Source organism: Oncorhynchus kisutch, unplaced genomic scaffold (assembly GCF_002021735.2).
Source record: "Oncorhynchus kisutch isolate 150728-3 unplaced genomic scaffold, Okis_V2 scaffold3741, whole genome shotgun sequence".
Taxonomy (NCBI): Eukaryota; Metazoa; Chordata; class Actinopteri; order Salmoniformes; family Salmonidae; genus Oncorhynchus; species Oncorhynchus kisutch.
Window position 1 is genome coordinate 115,001 of NW_022265686.1, and position 20,000 is coordinate 135,000.

A 20,000-nucleotide genomic window follows, 5' to 3' on the forward strand; every position below is an offset into this window, starting at 1 on the left:
CATTGGGAGGGGTATTAGACCATTCCTCCATACAGAAACACATTGGGAGGGGTATTAGACCATTCCTCCATACAGAAACACATTGGGAGGGGTATTAGACCATTCCTCCATACAGAAACCCATTGGGAGGGGTATTAGACCATTCCTCCATACAGAAACCCATTGGGAGGGGTATTAGACCATTCCTCCATACAGAAACCCATTGGGAGGGGTATTAGACCATTCCTCCATACAGAAACCCATTGGGAGGGGTATTAGACCATTCCTCCATACAGAAACCCATTGGGAGGGATATTAGACCATTCCTCCATACAGAAACCCATTGGGAGGGTATTAGACCATTCCTCCATACAGAAACCCATTGGGAGGGGTATTAGACCATTCCTCCATACAGAAAACACATTGGGAGGGGTATTAGACCATTCCTCCATACAGAAACACATTGGGAGGGGTATTAGACCATTCCTCCATACAGAAACCCATTGGGAGGGGTATTAGACCATTCCTCCATACAGAAACCCATTGGGAGGGGTATTAGACCATTCCTCCATACAGAAACCCATTGGGAGGGGTATTAGACCATTCCTCCATACAGAAATCCATTGGGAGGGGTATTAGACCATTCCTCCATACAGAAACCCATTGGGAGGGGTATTAGACCATTCCTCCATACAGAAACCCATTGGGAGGGTATTAGACCATTCCTCCATACAGAAACCCATTGGGAGGGGTATTAGACCATTCCTCCATACAGAAACCCATTGGGAGGGGTATTAGACCATTCCTCCATACAGAAACCCATTGGGAGGGGTATTAGACCATTCCTCCATACAGAAACCCATTGGGAGGGGTATTAGACCATTCCTCCATACAGAAACCCATTGGGAGGGGTATTAGACCATTCCTCCATACAGAAACCATTGGGAGGGTATTAGACCATTCCTCCATACAGAAACCCATTGGGAGGGTATTAGACCATTCCTCCATACAGAAACCCATTGGGAGGGGTATTAGACCATTCCTCCATACAGAAACCCATTGGGAGGGGTATTAGACCATTCCTCCATACAGAAACCCATTGGGAGGGGTATTAGACCATTCCTCCATACAGAAACCCATTGGGAGGGGTATTAGACCATTCCTCCATACAGAAACCCATTGGGAGGGGTATTAGACCATTCCTCCATACAGAAACCCATTGGGAGGGGTATTAGACCATTCCTCCATACAGAAACCATTGGGAGGGTATTAGACCATTCCTCCATACAGAATTGACAAGGGGTATAGACCATTCCTCCATACAGAAACACATTGGGAGGGGTATTAGACCATTCCTCCATACAGAAACCCATTGGGAGGGGTATTAGACCATTCCTCCATACAGAAACACATTGGGAGGGGTATTAGACCATTCCTCCATACAGAAACCCATTGGGAGGGGTATTAGACCATTCCTCCATACAGAAAACACATTGGGAGGGGTATTAGACCATTCCTCCATACAGAAACCCATTGGGAGGGGTATTAGACCATTCCTCCATACAGAAAACACATTGGGAGGGGTATTAGACCATTCCTCCATACAGAAACACATTGGGAGGGGTATTAGACCATTCCTCCATACAGAAACACATTGGGAGGGGTATTAGACCATTCCTCCATACAGAAACCCATTGGGAGGGTATTAGACCATTCCTCCATACAGAAACACATTGGGAGGGGTATTAGACCATTCCTCCATACAGAAACCCATTGGGAGGGGTATTAGACCATTCCTCCATACAGAAACACATTGGGAGGGGTATTAGACCATTCCTCCATACAGAAACCCATTGGGAGGGGTATTAGACCATTCCTCCATACAGAAACCCATTGGGAGGGGTATTAGACCATTCCTCCATACAGAAACACATTGGGAGGGGTATTAGACCATTCCTCCATACAGAAACACATTGGGAGGGGTATTAGACCATTCCTCCATACAGAAACCCATTGGGAGGGGTATTAGACCATTCCTCCATACAGAAACCCATTGGGAGGGGTATTAGACCATTCCTCCATACAGAAATCCATTGGGAGGGGTATTAGACCATTCCTCCATACAGAAACCCATTGGGAGGGGTATTAGACCATTCCTCCATACAGAAACCCATTGGGAGGGGTATTAGACCATTCCTCCATACAGAAACCCATTGGGAGGGGTATTAGACCATTCCTCCATACAGAAACCCATTGGGAGGGGTATTAGACCATTCCTCCATACAGAAACCCATTGGGAGGGGTATTAGACCATTCCTCCATACAGAAACCCATTGGGAGGGGTATTAGACCATTCCTCCATACAGAAACCCATTGGGAGGGGTATTAGACCATTCCTCCATACAGAAACCCATTGGGAGGGGTATTAGACCATTCCTCCATACAGAAACCCATTGGGAGGGGTATTAGACCATTCCTCCATACAGAAACCCATTGGGAGGGGTATTAGACCATTCCTCCATACAGAAACCCATTGGGAGGGGTATTAGACCATTCCTCCATACAGAAACCCATTGGGAGGGGTATTAGACCATTCCTCCATACAGAAACCCATTGGGAGGGGTATTAGACCATTCCTCCATACAGAAACACATTGGGAGGGGTATTAGACCATTCCTCCATACAGAAACCCATTGGGAGGGGTATTAGACCATTCCTCCATACAGAAACCCATTGGGAGGGGTATTAGACCATTCCTCCATACAGAAACACATTGGGAGGGGTATTAGACCATTCCTCCATACAGAAACCCATTGGGAGGGGTATTAGACCATTCCTCCATACAGAAACACATTGGGAGGGGTATTAGACCATTCCTCCATACAGAAACCCATTGGGAGGGGTATTAGACCATTCCTCCATACAGAAACACATTGGGAGGGGTATTAGACCATTCCTCCATACAGAAACCCATTGGGAGGGGTATTAGACCATTCCTCCATACAGAAACACATTGGGAGGGGTATTAGACCATTCCTCCATACAGAAACACATTGGGAGGGGTATTAGACCATTCCTCCATACAGAAACACATTGGGAGGGGTATTAGACCATTCCTCCATACAGAAACCCATTGGGAGGGGTATTAGACCATTCCTCCATACAGAAACACATTGGGAGGGGTATTAGACCATTCCTCCATACAGAAACCCATTGGGAGGGGTATTAGACCATTCCTCCATACAGAAACACATTGGGAGGGGTATTAGACCATTCCTCCATACAGAAACCCATTGGGAGGGGTATTAGACCATTCCTCCATACAGAAACCCATTGGGAGGGGTATTAGACCATTCCTCCATACAGAAACACATTGGGAGGGGTATTAGACCATTCCTCCATACAGAAACACATTGGGAGGGGTATTAGACCATTCCTCCATACAGAAACCCATTGGGAGGGGTATTAGACCATTCCTCCATACAGAAACCCATTGGGAGGGGTATTAGACCATTCCTCCATACAGAAACCCATTGCATTTATATCTGTAGGCATCCAACTAATTTCAACGCCTGGATAATTAGAGGCATAAATATCATACCCCCCCAAAAAACGATAACCTTCTTAATGGTAATGGTGAGAGGTTAGCATGTTTTAATGCTAATCCTCCTTAATGGTAACAGTGGGAGGTTAGCCTGTTTTAATGCTAACCTTCTTAATGGTAACGGTGAGAGGTTAGCCTATTTTAATGCTAACCTTATGGTAACAGTGGGAGGTTAGCCTGTTTTAATGCTAACCTTCTTAATGGTAACGGTGAGAGGTTAGCCTATTTTAATGCTAACCTTATGGTAACAGTGGGAGGTTAGCCTGTTTTAATGCTAACCTTCTGGTAACGGTGGGAGGTTAGCCTGTTTTAATGCTAACCTTCTGGTAACAGTGAGAGGTTAGCCTGTTTTAATGCTAACCTTCTGGTAACGGTGAGAGGTTAGCCTGTTTTAATGCTAACCTTCTTAATGGTAACGGTGAGAGGTTAGCCTGTTTTAATGCTAACCTCCTTAATGGTAACGGTGAGAGGTTAGCCTGTTTTAATGCTAACCTCCTTAATGGTAACAGTGAGAGGTTAGCCTGTTTTAATGCTAACCTCCTTAATGGTAACGGTGAGAGGTTAGCCTGTTTTAATGCTAACCTTCTGGTAACAGTGAGAGGTTAGCCTGTTTTAATGCTAACCTTCTGGTAACAGTGAGAGGTTAGCCTGTTTTAATGCTAACCTCCTTAATGGTGACGGTGAGAGGTTAGCCTGTTTTAATGCTAACCTCCTTAATGGTAACGGTGAGAGGTTAGCCTGTTTTAATGCTAACCTTCTGGTAACGGTGGGAGGTTAGCCTGTTTTAATGCTAACCTCCTTAATGGTAACGGTGAGAGGTTAGCCTGTTTTAATGCTAACCTTCTGGTAACGGTGAGAGGTTAGCCTGTTTTAATGCTAACCTCCTTAATGGTAACGGTGAGAGGTTAGCCTGTCTTGTGAGTATTATTATTCACAATTCATTCAGGACTATCCGTAACCATGCTAGCATCCACATTAATGTAGAAGTGTTCAGAAACACATTCTAATCTCATTTTGAAGCAAAGTGACTCCAAAATGACACAATACATTAGCATTCATTTATATTGGGCACCACACCATCTGAAACAACCAAAACAAACTGCAGATGCATCCAAGGGAATTTGTTCAAATACTATTGGTTCCCTAAAATGTGGGACGATAAACAGCTGTCTCTGATTGGGAACCATATCAGGTCACCATCCACACACAAATCACCTAGACCTACGAAAAACCTCCTAGACAATACAAAACCCCCTAGACAATACAACAACTAGCGTACCCACCCTAGTCACACCCTGACCTCACCTAAATATCAAGAAAACAAAGATATCTAAGGTCAGGGCGTGACACATACCCTCAGAGTGTTGGAGTACAGAGACGAAACAACAACCTACAGTAATATATTGTATCTTTAGACACTGTATGTATCTACAGTAATATATTGTATCTTTAGACACTGTATGTACCTACAGTAATATATTGTATCTTTAGACACTGTATGTATCTACAGTAATATATTGTATCTTTAGGCACTGTATGTATCTACAGTAATATCTTGTATCTTTAAACACTGTATCTACAGTAATATATTGTGAATTAGTTACAGTAATATATTGTATATTTAGACACTGTATGTATCTACAGTAATATATTGTATCTTTAAACACTGTATGTATCTACAGTAATATATTGTGAATGTACCTACAGTAACATATTGTATCATTAGACAGTGGTTTGTAGAATACTCAGTAAGCCCAGACACAGTGATAAAGCCCAGACACAGTGATAAAGCCCAGACACAGTGATAAAGCCCAGACACAGTGATGAAGCCCAGACACAGTGATAAAGCCCAGACACAGTGATAAAGCCCAGACACAGTGATAAAGCCCAGACACAGTGATGAAGCCCAGACACAGTGATAAAGCCCAGACACAGTGATAAAGCCCAGAGCAGACACCAGTACCTGTTTGCCGTTGTGCGTGACAGAAGACAGAATGGTGCGGAGGGTCTTGAAGCCCATGGCGATGTCCAGGAGATGAGCAGCGAAGAAGAAGTTGTTGTAGTGACCCAGGATGGACATGGTCATATACCAAGCCAGGTACAGGAACGACTGCAGGGGTCAGGTAGAAGAATAAGAAGACGAAGAAGACGAAGAAGAAGAAAACGAAGAAGAAGAAGAAGAAGACGAAGAGGTAGAAGAAGAAGAAGAAGAGGTAGACGAAGAAGAAGAGGTAGAAGAAGAAGAAGAAGAAGAAGAAGAGGTAGAAGAAGAAGAAGAGGTAGAAGAAGAAGAAGAAGAAGAAGAGGTAGAAGAAGAAGAAGAGGTAGAAGAAGAAGAAGAGGTAGAAGAAGAAGAAGAAGAGGTAGAAAAAGAAGAAGAAGAGGTAGAAGAAGAAGAGGTAGAAGAAGAAGAAGAAGAGGTAGAAGAAGAAGAAGAAGAGGTAGAAGAAGAAGAAGAAGAGGTAGAAGAAGAAGAAGAAGAGGTAGAAGAAGAAGAAGAAGAAGAGGTAGAAGAAGAAGAAGAGGTAGAAGAAGAAGAAGAGGTAGAAGAAGAAGAAAAAGAAGAGGTAGAAGAAGAAGAAGAAGAGGTAGAAGAAGAAGAAGAAGACGAAGAAGAAGAGGAAGAGGAAGACGAAGACGAAGAAGACGAAGAAGAAGAGTTAGAAATAATGTCTGCTAAAATGTCTTATTGTATATTAAATAAAAAGTTGAAGTCACTTAGCAGGATGCAATACGTCTTTATTTACATTGTCTGTGAAGACGACTCCTAGTTTCCAGATCTGGTACTTGACATCAACAGAGTTTAATCTGTAACAGACCAGGGGAGACAAGAGAGAACACAACATCAACACGATTCATGTTGGGGTGTATTTGTCATCGATCAGGCCTCCTGCTGCCACCATCCTGTACAGTGATTGGTCATGTTGCCACCATCCTGTACAGTGATTGGTCATGTTGCCACCATCCTGTACAGTGAATGGTCATGTTGACACCATCCTGTACAGTGATTGGTCATGCTGCCACCATCCTGTACAGTGATTGGTCATGTTGCCACCATCCTGTACAGTGATTGGTCATGTTGCCACCATCCTGTACAGTGAATGGTCATGTTGACACCATCCTGTACAGTGATTGGTCATGTTGCCACCATCCTGTACAGTGATTGGTCATGTTGCCACCATCCTGTACAGTGAATGGTCATGCTGCCACCATCCTGTACAGTGATTGGTCATGTTGCCACCATCCTGTACAGTGATTGGTCATGTTGCCACCATCCTGTACAGTGATTGGTCATGCTGCCACCATCCTGTACAGTGATTGGTCATGTTGCCACCATCCTGTACAGTGATTGGTCATGCTGCCACCATCCTGTACAGTGATTGGTCATGTTGCCACCATCCTGTACAGTGATTGGTCATGCTGCCACCATCCTGTACAGTGATTGGTCATGTTGCCACCATCCTGTACAGTGATTGGTCATTACAACCATCGTCCAACTGAACCACTGAAAACATTAGGAGAACAGCTTTCAAACCACCTCTCACTATATTGGCTTCAGAGGAAGCTTCCTCCATATGAACAACAGAGAGAGAGCAAGATGCACATTTAGAAAGTGGAACTAGATGTTCTCTCTGACGTAGAGTCCGCTCCCCCATCTATGAGCTTTAATGATCTCAGTTCAATGCGTGGGCTTTGAAGGGTCCAACAGGCACAGTCAGGGACATCCAAAACAAATTGTATTGGGTCACATACACATATTTAGCAGATGTTATTGCTGGTGTAGCGAAATGCTCCCCACATCCCTTCACCCTCTATCCCTCCCCCTCCCCTGTCATTTCTCCCCCACCACCACCAGCCCCCTACCTGACTCTGTCTCCCCACTCCCAGCCCCCTACCTGACTCTGTCTCCCCACCACTACCAGCCCCCTACCTGACTCTGACTCTGTCTCCCCACCACCAGCCCCCTACCTGACTCTGTCTCCCCACCACCACCAGCCCCCTACCTGACTCTGTCTCCCCACCACCACCAGCCCCCTACCTGACTCTGTCTCCCCACCACCACCAGCCCCCTACCTGACTCTGTCTCCCCACTCCCAGCCCCCTACCTGACTCTGTCTCCCCACTCCCAGCCCCCTACCTGACTCTGTCTCCCCACCACCAGCCCCTTACCTGACTCTGACTCTGTCTCCCCACCACCAGCCCCCTACCTGACTCTGTCTCCCCACCACCAGCCCCCTACCTGACTCTGTCTCCCCACCACCAGCCCCCTACCTGACTCTGTCTCCCCACCACCACCAGCCCCCTACCTGACTCTGTCTCCCCACCACCAGCCCCCTACCTGACTCTGTCTCCCCACCACCACCAGCCCTCTACCTGACTCTGACTCTGTCTCCCCACCAACACCAGCCCCCTACCTGACTCTGTCTCCCCACCACCACCAGCCCCCTACCTGACTCTGTCTCCCCCCCACCACCAGCCCCCTACCTGACTCTGTCTCCCCACTCCCAGCCCCCTACCTGACTCTGTCTCCCCCACCACCACCAGCCCCCTACCTGACTCTGTCTCCCCACCACCACCAGCCCCCTACCTGACTCTGTCTCCCCACCACCAGCCTCCTACCTGACTCTGTCTCCCCACCACCAGCCTCCTACCTGACTCTGTCTCCCCACCACCACCAGCCCCCTACCTGACTCTGTCTCCCCATCACCAGCCCCCTACCTGACTCTGTCCACCCCCAGACTCACACTGCGGCTAACGAGCTCTCCCCACCCCCAGACTCACACTGCGGCTAACGAGCTCTCCCCACCCCCAGACTCACACTGCGGCTAACGAGCTCTCCCCACCCCCAGACTCACACTGCGGCTAACGAGCTCTCCCCACCCCCAGACTCACACTGCGGCTAACGAGCTCTCCCCACCCCCATACTCACACTGCGGCTAACGAGCTCTCCCCACCCCCAGACTCACACTGTGGCTAACGAGCTCTCCCCACCCCCAGACTCACACTGCGGCTAACGAGCTCTCCCCACCCCCAGACTCACACTGCGGCTAACGAGCTCTCCCCACCCCCAGACTCACACTGCGGCTAACGAGCTGTCTTTCTTGGGTTTCTTCTTCTCGTGGGCGTCACTGAAGTCCAGAGCAGCCTTGTCCATACCCAACAGCTCACTGATGCGGTCATGGCCGTAGAACTCTCCATACTTATCCATCACCTGCAGGGGAACCACACAGCTTTACTTCTAATATATTCTAAACAGCTTCTAAACAGGTTCTAAATGTGTTGTAAACTGGTTCTAAACAGCTTCTAAACAGGTTCTAAACAGGTTCTAAACAGGTTCTAAACAGCTTCTAAACAGCTTCTAAACAGCTTCTAAACAGCTTCTAAACAGCTTCTAAATGTGTTGTAAACTGGTTCTAAACAGCTTCTAAACAGGTTCTAAATGTGTTGTAAACTGGTTCTAAACAGCTTCTAAACAGGTTCTAAATGTGTTGTAAACTGGTTCTAAACAGCTTCTAAACAGGTTCTAAATGTGTTGTAAACTGGTTCTAAACAGCTTCTAAACAGGTTCTAAATGTGTTGTAAACTGGTTCTAAACAGCTTCTAAACAGGTTCTAAACAGCTTCTAAACAGGTTCTAATTGTGTTGTAAACTGGTTCTAAACAGCTTCTAAACAGGTTCTAAACAGGTTCTTAACAGGTTCTAAATGTGTTGTAAACTGTTTCTAAATAGGTTCTAAACTGGTTCTAAATATGTTATAAACTGGTTCTAAATTGGTTCTAAACTGGTTCTCAATATGTTGTAAACTGGTTCTAAATTGGTTCTAAACTGGTTCTAAATTGGTTCTAAACTGATTCTAAATATGTTGTAAACTGGTTCTAAACCAGTTCTAAACTGGTTCTAAACAGGTTCTAAAGTGGTTTTAAATATGTTGTAAACTGGTTCTAAACAGGTCACTGATGTGAAGATAAATGAATATATATCACTCCAGTGAATATGAATTCAGACCTACCTTCCTCTTCACAAACTTATCCCAGTAGTTGTTAGGAAACGATCTGAAAATCAAAACCAAAGTACATTACATTACTAATACACATGGTCAGTCTATACAGAGTACATTACATTACTAATCCACATGGTCAGTCTATACAGAGTACATTACATTACTAATCCACATGGTCAGTCTATACAGAGTACATTACATTACTAATCCACATGGTCAGTCTATACAGAGTACATTACATTACATTACTAATCCACATGGTCAGTCTATACAGAGTACATTACATTACTAATCCACATGGTCAGTCTATACAGAGTACATTACATTACTAATCCACATGGTCAGTCTATACAGAGTACATTACATTACATTACTAATCCACATGGTCAGTCTATACAGAGTACATTACATTACATTACTAATCCACATGGTCAGTCTATACAGAGTACATTACATTACATTACTAATCCACATGCTCAGTCTATACAGAATACATTACATTACTAATCCACATGGTCAGTCTATACAGAGTACATTACATTACTAATCCACATGGTCAGTCTATACAGAGTACATTACATTACTAATCCACATGCTCAGTCGATACAGAGTACATTACATTACATTACTAATCCACATGCTCAGTCTATACAGAGTACATTACATTACTAATCCACATGCTCAGTCGATACAGAGTACATTACATTACATTACTAATCCACATGCTCAGTCTATACAGAGTACATTACATTACTAATCCACATGCTCAGTCGATACAGAGTACATTATCCACCGATGGAATAGATTAACGAAAATGGTTTGCCATATTAATTAATTTCTCTATATCATTAATATGCAATCCATAGGGTTGCAGAGTCAAAGCACCTCCACTGCGAGACGAGCGTGATCGTTAGGTTTGACATTTAAACATTTAGAGGACAATTAGCCCAGCCTGTGGCCTCTGTGGACCCGGACCCTGCTGTAATAGCTGGGTCCCAAACGGCACCCCTATACCCTACACACAGCAGAGCTGGTCTACAGTAGTGCACTAGGTAGGGTATCTGGTGCCATTAGGGAGCATGTGATAATGAACGAAGCAGTAGCTGAGCAGTGACAGTGGACGTACCCAGTGTTAATCACTAGTCTGTCCCACTGGCCTTTAATGTCATCCTCCGACGGCTGCTCTGTGATGTAGAGACCATCAAACTCCAGCCTCCTCGCCACCTCCTTCTCACGCTTGAAGATCACCAACGGGACCTGGTGGGGAAACAGGCATGGAGGAAGGATTGATCAGAGAGGTGGAGAACTCCACCTTGAGGCAGTAGTAGCCTACCTTGTGGCAGTAGTAACCTATCTTGAGGTAGTAGTAACCTACCTTGAGGCAGTAGTAACAAACCTTGAGGCAGTAGTAACCTATCTTGAGGCAGTAGTAACCTACCTTGAGGCAGTAGTAACCTACCTTGAGGCAGTAGCAACATACCTTGAGGCAGTAGCAACCTACCTTGAGGCAGTAGCAACATACCTTGAGGCAGTAGCAACATACCTTGAGGCAGTAGTAACAAACCTTGATGCAGTAGTAACCTACCTTAAGGCAGTAGTAACAGCAGTATCCTACCTTAAGGCAGTAGTAACAGCAGTATCCTACCTTAAGGCAGTAGTAACAGCAGTATCCTACCATAAGGCAGTAGTAACAGCAGTATCCTACCTTAAGGCAGTAGTAACAGCAGTATCCTACCTTAAGGCAGTAGTAACAGCAGTATCCTACCATAAGGCAGTAGTAACAGCAGTATCCTACCATAAGGCAGTAGTAACAGCAGTATCCTACCATAAGGCAGTAGTAACAGCAGTATCCTACCATAAGGCAGTCATAACAGCAGTATCCTACCATAAGGCAGTAGTAACAGCAGTATCCTACCATAAGGCAGTCATAACAGCAGTATCCTACCATAAGGCAGTAGTAACAGCAGTATCCTACCATAAGGCAGTAGTAACAGCAGTATCCTACCATAAGGCAGTAGTAACAGCAGTATCCTACCTTAAGGCAGTAGTAACAGCAGTATCCTACCATAAGGCAGTAGTAACAGCAGTATCCTACCATAAGGCAGTAGTAACAGCTGTATCCTACCATAAGGCAGTAGTAACAGCAGTATCCTACCTTAAGGCAGTAGTAACAGCAGCATCCTACCTTAAGGCAGTAGTAACAGCAGCATCCTACCTTAAGGCAGTAGTAACAGCAGTATCCTACCTTAAGGCAGTAGTAACAGCAGCATCCTACCTTAAGGCAGTAGTAACAGCAGTATCCTACCATAAGGCAGTAGTAACAGCAGTATCCTACCATAAGGCAGTAGTAACAGCAGTATCCTACCATAAGGCATTAGTAACAGCAGTATCCTACCTTAAGGCAGTAGTAACAGCAGTATCCTACCTTAAGGCAGTAGTAACAGCAGCATCCTACCATAAGGCAGTAGTAACAGCAGTATCCTACCATAAGGCAGTCATAACAGCAGTATCCTACCATAAGGCAGTAGTAACAGCAGTATCCTACCATAAGGCAGTAGTAACAGCAGTATCCTACCTTAAGGCAGTAGTAACAGCAGCATCCTACCATAAGGCAGTAGTAACAGCAGTATCCTACCATAAGGCAGTCATAACAGCAGTATCCTACCATAAGGCAGTAGTAACAGCAGTATCCTACCTTAAGGCAGTAGTAACAGCAGTATCCTACCATAAGGCAGTAGTAACAGCAGTATCCTACCATAAGGCAGTAGTAACAGCAGCATCCTACCTTAAGGCAGTAGTAACAGCAGCATCCTACCTTAAGGCAGTAGTAACAGCAGTATCCTACCATAAGGCAGTAGTAACAGCAGTATCCTACCATAAGGCAGTAGTAACAGCAGCATCCTACCTTGAGACAGTAGTAACAGCAGTATCCTACCATAAGGCAGTAGTAACAGCAGCATCCTACCATAAGGCAGTAGTAACAGCAGCATCCTACCTTAAGGCAGTAGTAACAGCAGTATCCTACCTTGAGACAGTAGTAACCTATGATGCAGCAGAAGGAGATGACAGTGTGTAGGATGGCCAGGATACGCAACGTGGGCTCCATGTATCCGGTGCTCTCCTCCAGCACAAAGTGGACAGACACAGGGCCCTGCTGGGGGTTTTGAGGCTCCTGGGGGTCACTACCCTCCGTCACGGGGTCCCAACGCACACTGCTGCCTGCCCGGGGCCTTCTGCTCTCAGGCATCACCGCCGAGGAGGAGGACACCTGGAGGAGGGTGAGTGCGAACAATGAACCCATGGGCTCACTCTAAAACGACTAGTCTTTAAACAGAGGGTAGCTGGATCCTCATGGATATAATGTATCAGTAAAATACATATTGTTGGAGTGGTCTAGCCCTCCAATGTTCTCCCCAGCAACTCTTCAGCAGCAGCATCACCAGAGGTATGCATGGAGTGGTAAATCGTAAAGCTAGCTACTTCCTACTTCCTGGTTGTGATTACCTTGTAGAAGAGGAGGATGAAGTTGATGGCGAAGGCCACAAACAACGCCAGCATTCTCATGTTGTAGAAGTTCCGAGCAAAATAGTTCTAGAAAAAAAGCCAATCACAACACAATGGTGAGATGTTTGTGAAGGAGAGTGTGGCTGATAGAGGGGGTGGGGTGGCTGATAGAGGGGGTGGGGTGGCTGATAGAGGGGGTGGGGTGGCTGATAGAGGGGTTGGGGTGGCTGATAGAGGGGTTGGGGTGGCTGATAGAGGGGTGGGGTGGCTGATAGAGGGGTTGGGGTGGCTGATAGAGGGGGTGGGGTGGCTGATAGAGGGGTGGGGTGGCTGATAGAGGGGGTGGCTGATAGAGGGGGTGGTGTGGCTGATAGAGGGAGGGGGTGGCTGATAGAGGGGGTGGCTGATAGAGGGGTTGGGGTGGCTGATAGAGGGGGTGGGGTGGCTGATAGAGGGGGTGGGGTGGCTGATAGAGGGGGTGGGGTGGCTGATAGAGAGGGTGGTGTGGCTGATAGAGGGGGTGGGGGTGTCTGATAGAGGGGGTGGGGTGTCTGATAGAGGGGGTGGCGTGGCTGATAGAGGGGGTGGGGTGGCTGATAGAGGGGGTGGGGTGGCTGATAGAGGGGGTGGGGTGGCTGATAGAGGGGGGGGCTGATAGAGGGGGTGGCGTGGCTGATAGAGAGGGTGGTGTGGCTGATAGAGGGGGTTGGGGTGGCTGATAGAGGGGGTTGGGGTGGCTGATAGAGGGGGTTGGGGTGGCTGATAGAGGGGGTGGGGATTGATTTAATATACATTAGCTCAGTCTTGTTCATGTTGTGTTGTTAGCTGATTGCCAGAAAGTATTTTCAGTGTGTGTGTGTGTGTGTGTGTGTGTGTGTGTGTGTGTGTGTGTGTGTGTGTGTGTGTGTGTGTGTGTGTGTGTCGTACCAGCAGCTTCCTCTGATAGGCGATGATTTTCTTCCAGAAGGCAGACTCCTGCATGTCATGCTCATCAGACTTAGAGGTGTGGTGCTGTCTCACTTTAGCTTTCGGCTTCTCCTCCTTCCCTTTCTTCTCCTCCTTCCTCCTCCTCTCCTCCTCCCTCCTCCTCTCCTCCTCCTCCTCCTCCTGCTTCTCTCCATCCACTCCCCTGGACAGCAGGAACAGTCAGTTATCAGAAGCAGCAGAGGGAGGACAGTGTTTACAGCTGTTTTGTTGGTACATTCTTTCACATTGTAATAATATTGCTCTCCCATTATCAACTTAGTTTCATTGTGTTCAACTGCCGTATTTCAGATGAACACACCAGAAGTATCAGAGGAAGGGGAAGTGGTACATACTGTGCTTTCTCCGGCTCTGACTTGGCCTCCTTGCTTCCCTCGGTCCCTGTCCTCCCGTCCTCTGATGGGCTCTTAGCCTAAAACAGCAGAAACGCACCACGTCACTGAACACCAGCGAAAACATCAAGGAGGCAGAGCAGCCTTATCGACACAGAGCAGAAACACTCAAACCTGGTAATGTGTAGATAATGTGTTAGAGTGGTGGGAGTCCAGGCAGGCCAACACTATGGAGACACTAATGTCTCTTCCTGCTGAGAAAGCAATGGTCCAGGGAGAGAGGGAGAGAGACAGAGAGAAAGAGAGAGAGAGACAGAGAGAGAGAGAGAGAGAGAGAGAGAGAGAGAGAGAGAGAGAGAGAGAGAGAGGGTGACATTACTTGGTGCCGTCTTCTCAGTTCCGGGGATGGTGAGGTGGCGAGGTGAGGAGAGGAGGGGACTGGAGAGTTAAGCAGATCAGTCAGACTGGCGTTGGGGTTATGAGCAGTTATCTTATACTGTCCTCCTTCTCCTCTCCTCAGATCTAATCCAAAGATGTCTGAGAGGACTTCAGTCCCATCCACGGGCAGGGCTAGATCAGCCAGCTCCTCCTCAGCCGAGGGTCTAGCTAAGAGCACCTTCTCCCCCTCCTCTCGAACCTCGTCCTGGGTCGGGTCAGGCATGTTGGCCAACAGCTCAGACACCTTAAGAGAAGAAACAAGAGGAGAGAAGAGCATATAGCAGTAACTTATTAAAGAGATTCTCTGTTACATTTGTTAACTTTTAGCCAGTAGTTCTGAAAGCCCGCGGGTCAAAAGCAGTTCCTGAAAATTGCGCCCTACACCACATACACTATATAGACAGAAGTATGTGCACACCCCTTCAAATTAGTGGATCCGGCTATTTCAGCTACACCCGTTGCTGACAGGTATATAAAATCGAGCACACCGCCATGCAATCTCCATAGACAAACATTGGCAGTAGAATGGCCCCATACTGAAGAGCTCAGTGACTTTCTTTTTTAAAATTGTATTTAATTTAAATATTTAAGAAAACACTCTGACGTTTCCAAAACTGCAAAGATATTGTCTGTGAGTGCCACAGAACTGATGTTACAGAAAAACCCCAGATAAAAATACAATCAGGAAGTGCCGCATTTTTTGAAACCGCCCCATGCCAATGACTCCTTATATGGCTGTGGAGGAGCTAGGAGTCATTGAGCTTACCTTTTCCACGTTTTCCCCAAGGTGTCTGCAGCATTGTGACGTATTTGTTCATATCATTGGAAGATTGACCATAAGAGGTCCAGGTGGTCGCTTGGTGTCCTCCGTCACAATTATTGCGTAATCTCCAGCTGCAGTATTTTTCCATTTGCCTCTGATGACAAACTGACTGCCAAGAATGATTTTTCATCGAATAGATATGTGAAAAACACCTTGAGGATTGATTCTAAACGTTTGCCATGTTTCTGTCGATATTATGGAGCTAATTTGGAAAAAAGTTTGGCGTTGTAAGTGACTGCATTTTCATTTTTTTTTCTTAGCCAAACGTGATGAACAAAACGGAGCTATTTCTCTTACACAAATAATATTTTTGGAAAAACTGAACATTTGCTCTCTAACTGAGAGTCTCCTCATTGAAAACATCTGAAGTTCTTCAAAGGTAAATGATTTTATTTGAATGCTTTTCTTGTTTTTGTGAAAATGTTGCCTGCTGAATGCTAACGCTAAATGCTATGCTAGGCTATCAATACTCTTACACAAATGCTTGTGTAGCTTTGGTTAAAGTATATTTAGAAAATCTGAGATGACAGTGTTGTTAACAAAAGGCTAACCTTGTGTTTCAATATATTTATTTCATTTCATTTGCGATTTTCATGAATAGGAAACGTTGCGTTATGGTAATGAGCTTGATTATGCTCCCGGATACGGGATTGCTCGACGGTTAACACAGCGCCCTCCAACCCGGAAGCCAGCTGCACCAATGTGTCGGAGGAAACACCGTGCACCTGGCGACCTTGGTTAGCGCGCACTGCGCCCGGCCCGCCACAGGAGTCGCTGGTGCGCGATGAGACAAGGATTTCCCTACCGGCCAAACCCTCCCTAACCCGGACGACGCTAGGCGAATTGTGCGTCGCCCCACGGACATCCGCCACCCGGGACCCGGGAGGCCCCGAGCTCAGTGACTTTCAACGTGGCACCGTTATGGGTTGCCACCTTTCCAACAAGTCAGTTTGTCAAATTTCTGCCCTGCTAGAACTGCCCCGGTCAACTGTCAGTGTTGTTATTGTGAAGTAGAAACCTCTAGGAGCAACAATGGCTGAGCAGCGAAGTGGTAGGCCATTCAACCTCACAGAACGGGACCACCAAGTAAATATAGTTTGTCCTCGTTTGCAACACTCACTACAGAGTTCCTAACTGCCTCTGGAAGCAACGTCAGCACAAGAACTGTTTGTCGGAAGCTTCATGAAATGGGTTTCCATGGCCGAGCAGCCGCACAGAAGCCTAAGATCATCAAGTGCAATGCCAAGCGTCGGCTGGAGTGGTGTAAAGCTCGCCACCATTGGACACTGAAGCAGTGGAAACGAGTTCTCTGGAATGATGAACCATGCTTCTGGCAGTCCGACGTCGGGACAAATCTGATTTTGGCGGATGCCAGGAGAACGCTACCTGCCCGAATGCACAGACCTAAACAGACCTGGCCTAAACAGACCTGGCCTAAACAGACCTGGCCTAAACAGACCTGGCCTAAACAGACCTGGCCTAAACAGACCTGACCTAAACAGACCTGGCCTAAACAGACCTGGCCTAAACAGACCTGGCCAAAACATACCTGGCCTAAACATACCTGGCCAAAACATACCTGGCCAAAACATACCTGGCCTAAACAGACCTGACCTAAACAGACTTGATCTAAACAGACCTGACCTAAACCCCATCTAACACCTTTGTGATGAATTGAAATGCCAACTGCGAGACAGGTCTAATCACCCAACATCAGTGCCCGACCTCAGTAATGCTCTTGTGGATGAGCAAGTCCCATAATGTCCACACCAGCTAATATACACCACACCATCTAATATACACCACACCAGCTAATATACACCACACCATCTAATACACACCACACCATCTAATATACACCACACCATCTAATATACACCACACCATCTAATATACACCACACCAGCTAATATACACCACACCATCTAATACACACCACACCATCTAATATACACCACACCATCTAATATACACCACACCAGCTAATATACACCACACCAGCTAATACACACCACACCAGCTAATACACACCACACCAGCTAATACACACCACACCATCTAATATACACCACACCAGCTAATATACACCACACCAGCTAATACACACCACACCATCTAATATACACCACACCATCTAATATACACCACACCATCTAATATACACCACACCAGCTAATATACACCACACCATCTAATACACACCACACCATCTAATATACACCACACCATCTAATATACACCACACCAGCTAATATACACCACACCAGCTAATACACACCACACCAGCTAATACACACCACACCATCTAATATACACCACACCATCTAATATACACCAACACAAGAAATGAGACAGACACTAAAGCGGTTCTCACCTTCATAGTCTTGGCTCCCTCCACCAGACTGCCTCCTAGGAAGGTGTTGTACATGATTCTGCAGAACCCTCTGGAGACGCTGAAGGTAAAGTGGAACAGGCCCATGATGACGGACCAATAGAAAGAGACCAGCGTCATCACCATGTCCTTCACTGTCATCTTCTTCATCCTCTTCATCTGCTTCTTCAGGCTCTTCATGGACAGAACCTGTAGAGGAAAGAAGTTCTTGGTAGTCTTTAAATGGATCGACTGGCTGTAGATATATACTTTTGATATTGTCGAATGAAATACATTTACATTCATCAGGAACATGACGTTGTAGCGTAGCGCCATCAGGGCGGTCCGGACCGTGGTCACAGAGAAGAAGCCCATCTCAGGGCTCTCCTCTTCCGGCTTCTCCTTCTCGCTCTCCTCCTTCATGGCCGACCGCTCTCCGATGTCGGACATCTGGGCGGCCAGCTGCATCTCAAAGATGGTGTCCTCGCAGAAGTTAACGAACAGCTCCATCTTCTCCTTTTCCCCACCCTCGTTGACCACGTCGAAGATGAACTGTCGTTTGGACTCTTTGACCTGGGGCTTCTCCCACTGCGTACGACTGGACTCGCTGATCTCGAAGTAGACCCTCTCGATGCGCTTGGCACTGCCCATGATCTCGATACGGCCCAGGTACGGCTGGAAGTAATTCAGCACACTCTCAGCCAGCTCCAGGAAGGTCTGCAGGCGCGTGTCGTGGGGCATGTGTTCAGACAGGTTGGTCAGAAGCACGGCCACGTTGAAGCCGATGTCTTTGGCCGGCTCGTGGAAACGCTCCACAAACTCCTCGTAGTCCAACAGCTCATTCTCGTCAGGCTCAGCACAGGAGAGCAGGAACTCCGTCTCAGACTGGGTATAGTGCTTGTGGCTCTCCATGGCTTTGTGGAAGTCTCTCTTGGAGATGACCCCTTTACCATCCGGGTCGTACTCCTTCATAGCAATAATAAAACATTTCACTGCATTTGAAAGACACTGATCAAGACACTCAATGTACATTAAAAGTACAAAAGTACATTAAAAGTACAAAAGTACATTAAAAGTACATTAAAAGTAAATTAAAAGTACAAAAGTACATTAAAAACACATTAAAAGTAAATTAAAAGTACAAAAGTACATTAAAAACACATTAAAAGTAAATTAAAAGTACAAAAGTACATTAAAAACACATTAAAAGTAAATTAAAAGTACAAAAGTACATTAAAAACACATTAAAAGTACATTAAAAGTACAAAAGTACATTAAAAGTACATTAAAAGTACATTAAAAACACATTAAAAGTACATTAAAAGTAAATTAAAAGTACAAAAGTACCTTGAAGGCGTCGGACGACGTCAGGTCTTTGAGTTTAAGGAACATGTCGAAGAACTTGAGGATCATCTCCACATTGTTGGAGGACTCTACTAGCATGTCCACCATCTGCTTCCCGATGGTTCCGTTGACCACGTTGCCTTCCAGCATGGACAGCAGCATCACAACCATGTCTTTCTGCAGATCCATCAACTCTTTCAACAACTCTATCTGGCTCGAGTCCTGAAGGAAGGACAACAATGCACTTAGAAAAATGTTCAGAGCATCAAGAAAACGTGGATGTGGCTATTGCCAATGCTGCTGCTATTACTACTACTACTACTACTACTACTACTACTACTACTACTGCTGCTGCTGCTGCTACTACTACACCCACTGCTACTACACCTAATACTACACCTACTACTACTACTGCTGCTGCTACTACACCTATTACACCTACTACTGCTGCTGCTATTACTACTACTACTACTACTACTACTACTACTGCTACTACACCTAATACTACAACTACTGCTGCTGCTACTACTACTACTACTACACCTACTACTACTACTACTACACCCACTACTACTACTACTGCACCTACTACACCTACTACTACTACTACTGCTGCTGCT

General features: G+C 46.0%; 1 protein-coding gene across 1 annotated transcript in view; it reads right to left on the reverse strand.

Moving 5' to 3' along the window:
• The window catches only part of LOC109887079 (ryanodine receptor 2), a 307,522-nt gene that overhangs the window by 23,421 nt on the left and 264,101 nt on the right, over nt 1–20,000 (reverse strand). The window contains 13 exon segments of the mRNA XM_031820923.1: nt 5,547–5,693; nt 6,331–6,391; nt 8,662–8,795; nt 9,594–9,636; nt 10,711–10,841; nt 12,610–12,852; nt 13,089–13,175; nt 14,016–14,217; nt 14,408–14,484; nt 14,784–15,086; nt 18,040–18,246; nt 18,337–19,002; nt 19,384–19,602. Of these exon segments, the coding sequence (XP_031676783.1) occupies nt 5,547–5,693; nt 6,331–6,391; nt 8,662–8,795; nt 9,594–9,636; nt 10,711–10,841; nt 12,610–12,852; nt 13,089–13,175; nt 14,016–14,217; nt 14,408–14,484; nt 14,784–15,086; nt 18,040–18,246; nt 18,337–19,002; nt 19,384–19,602 (2,520 nt within the window).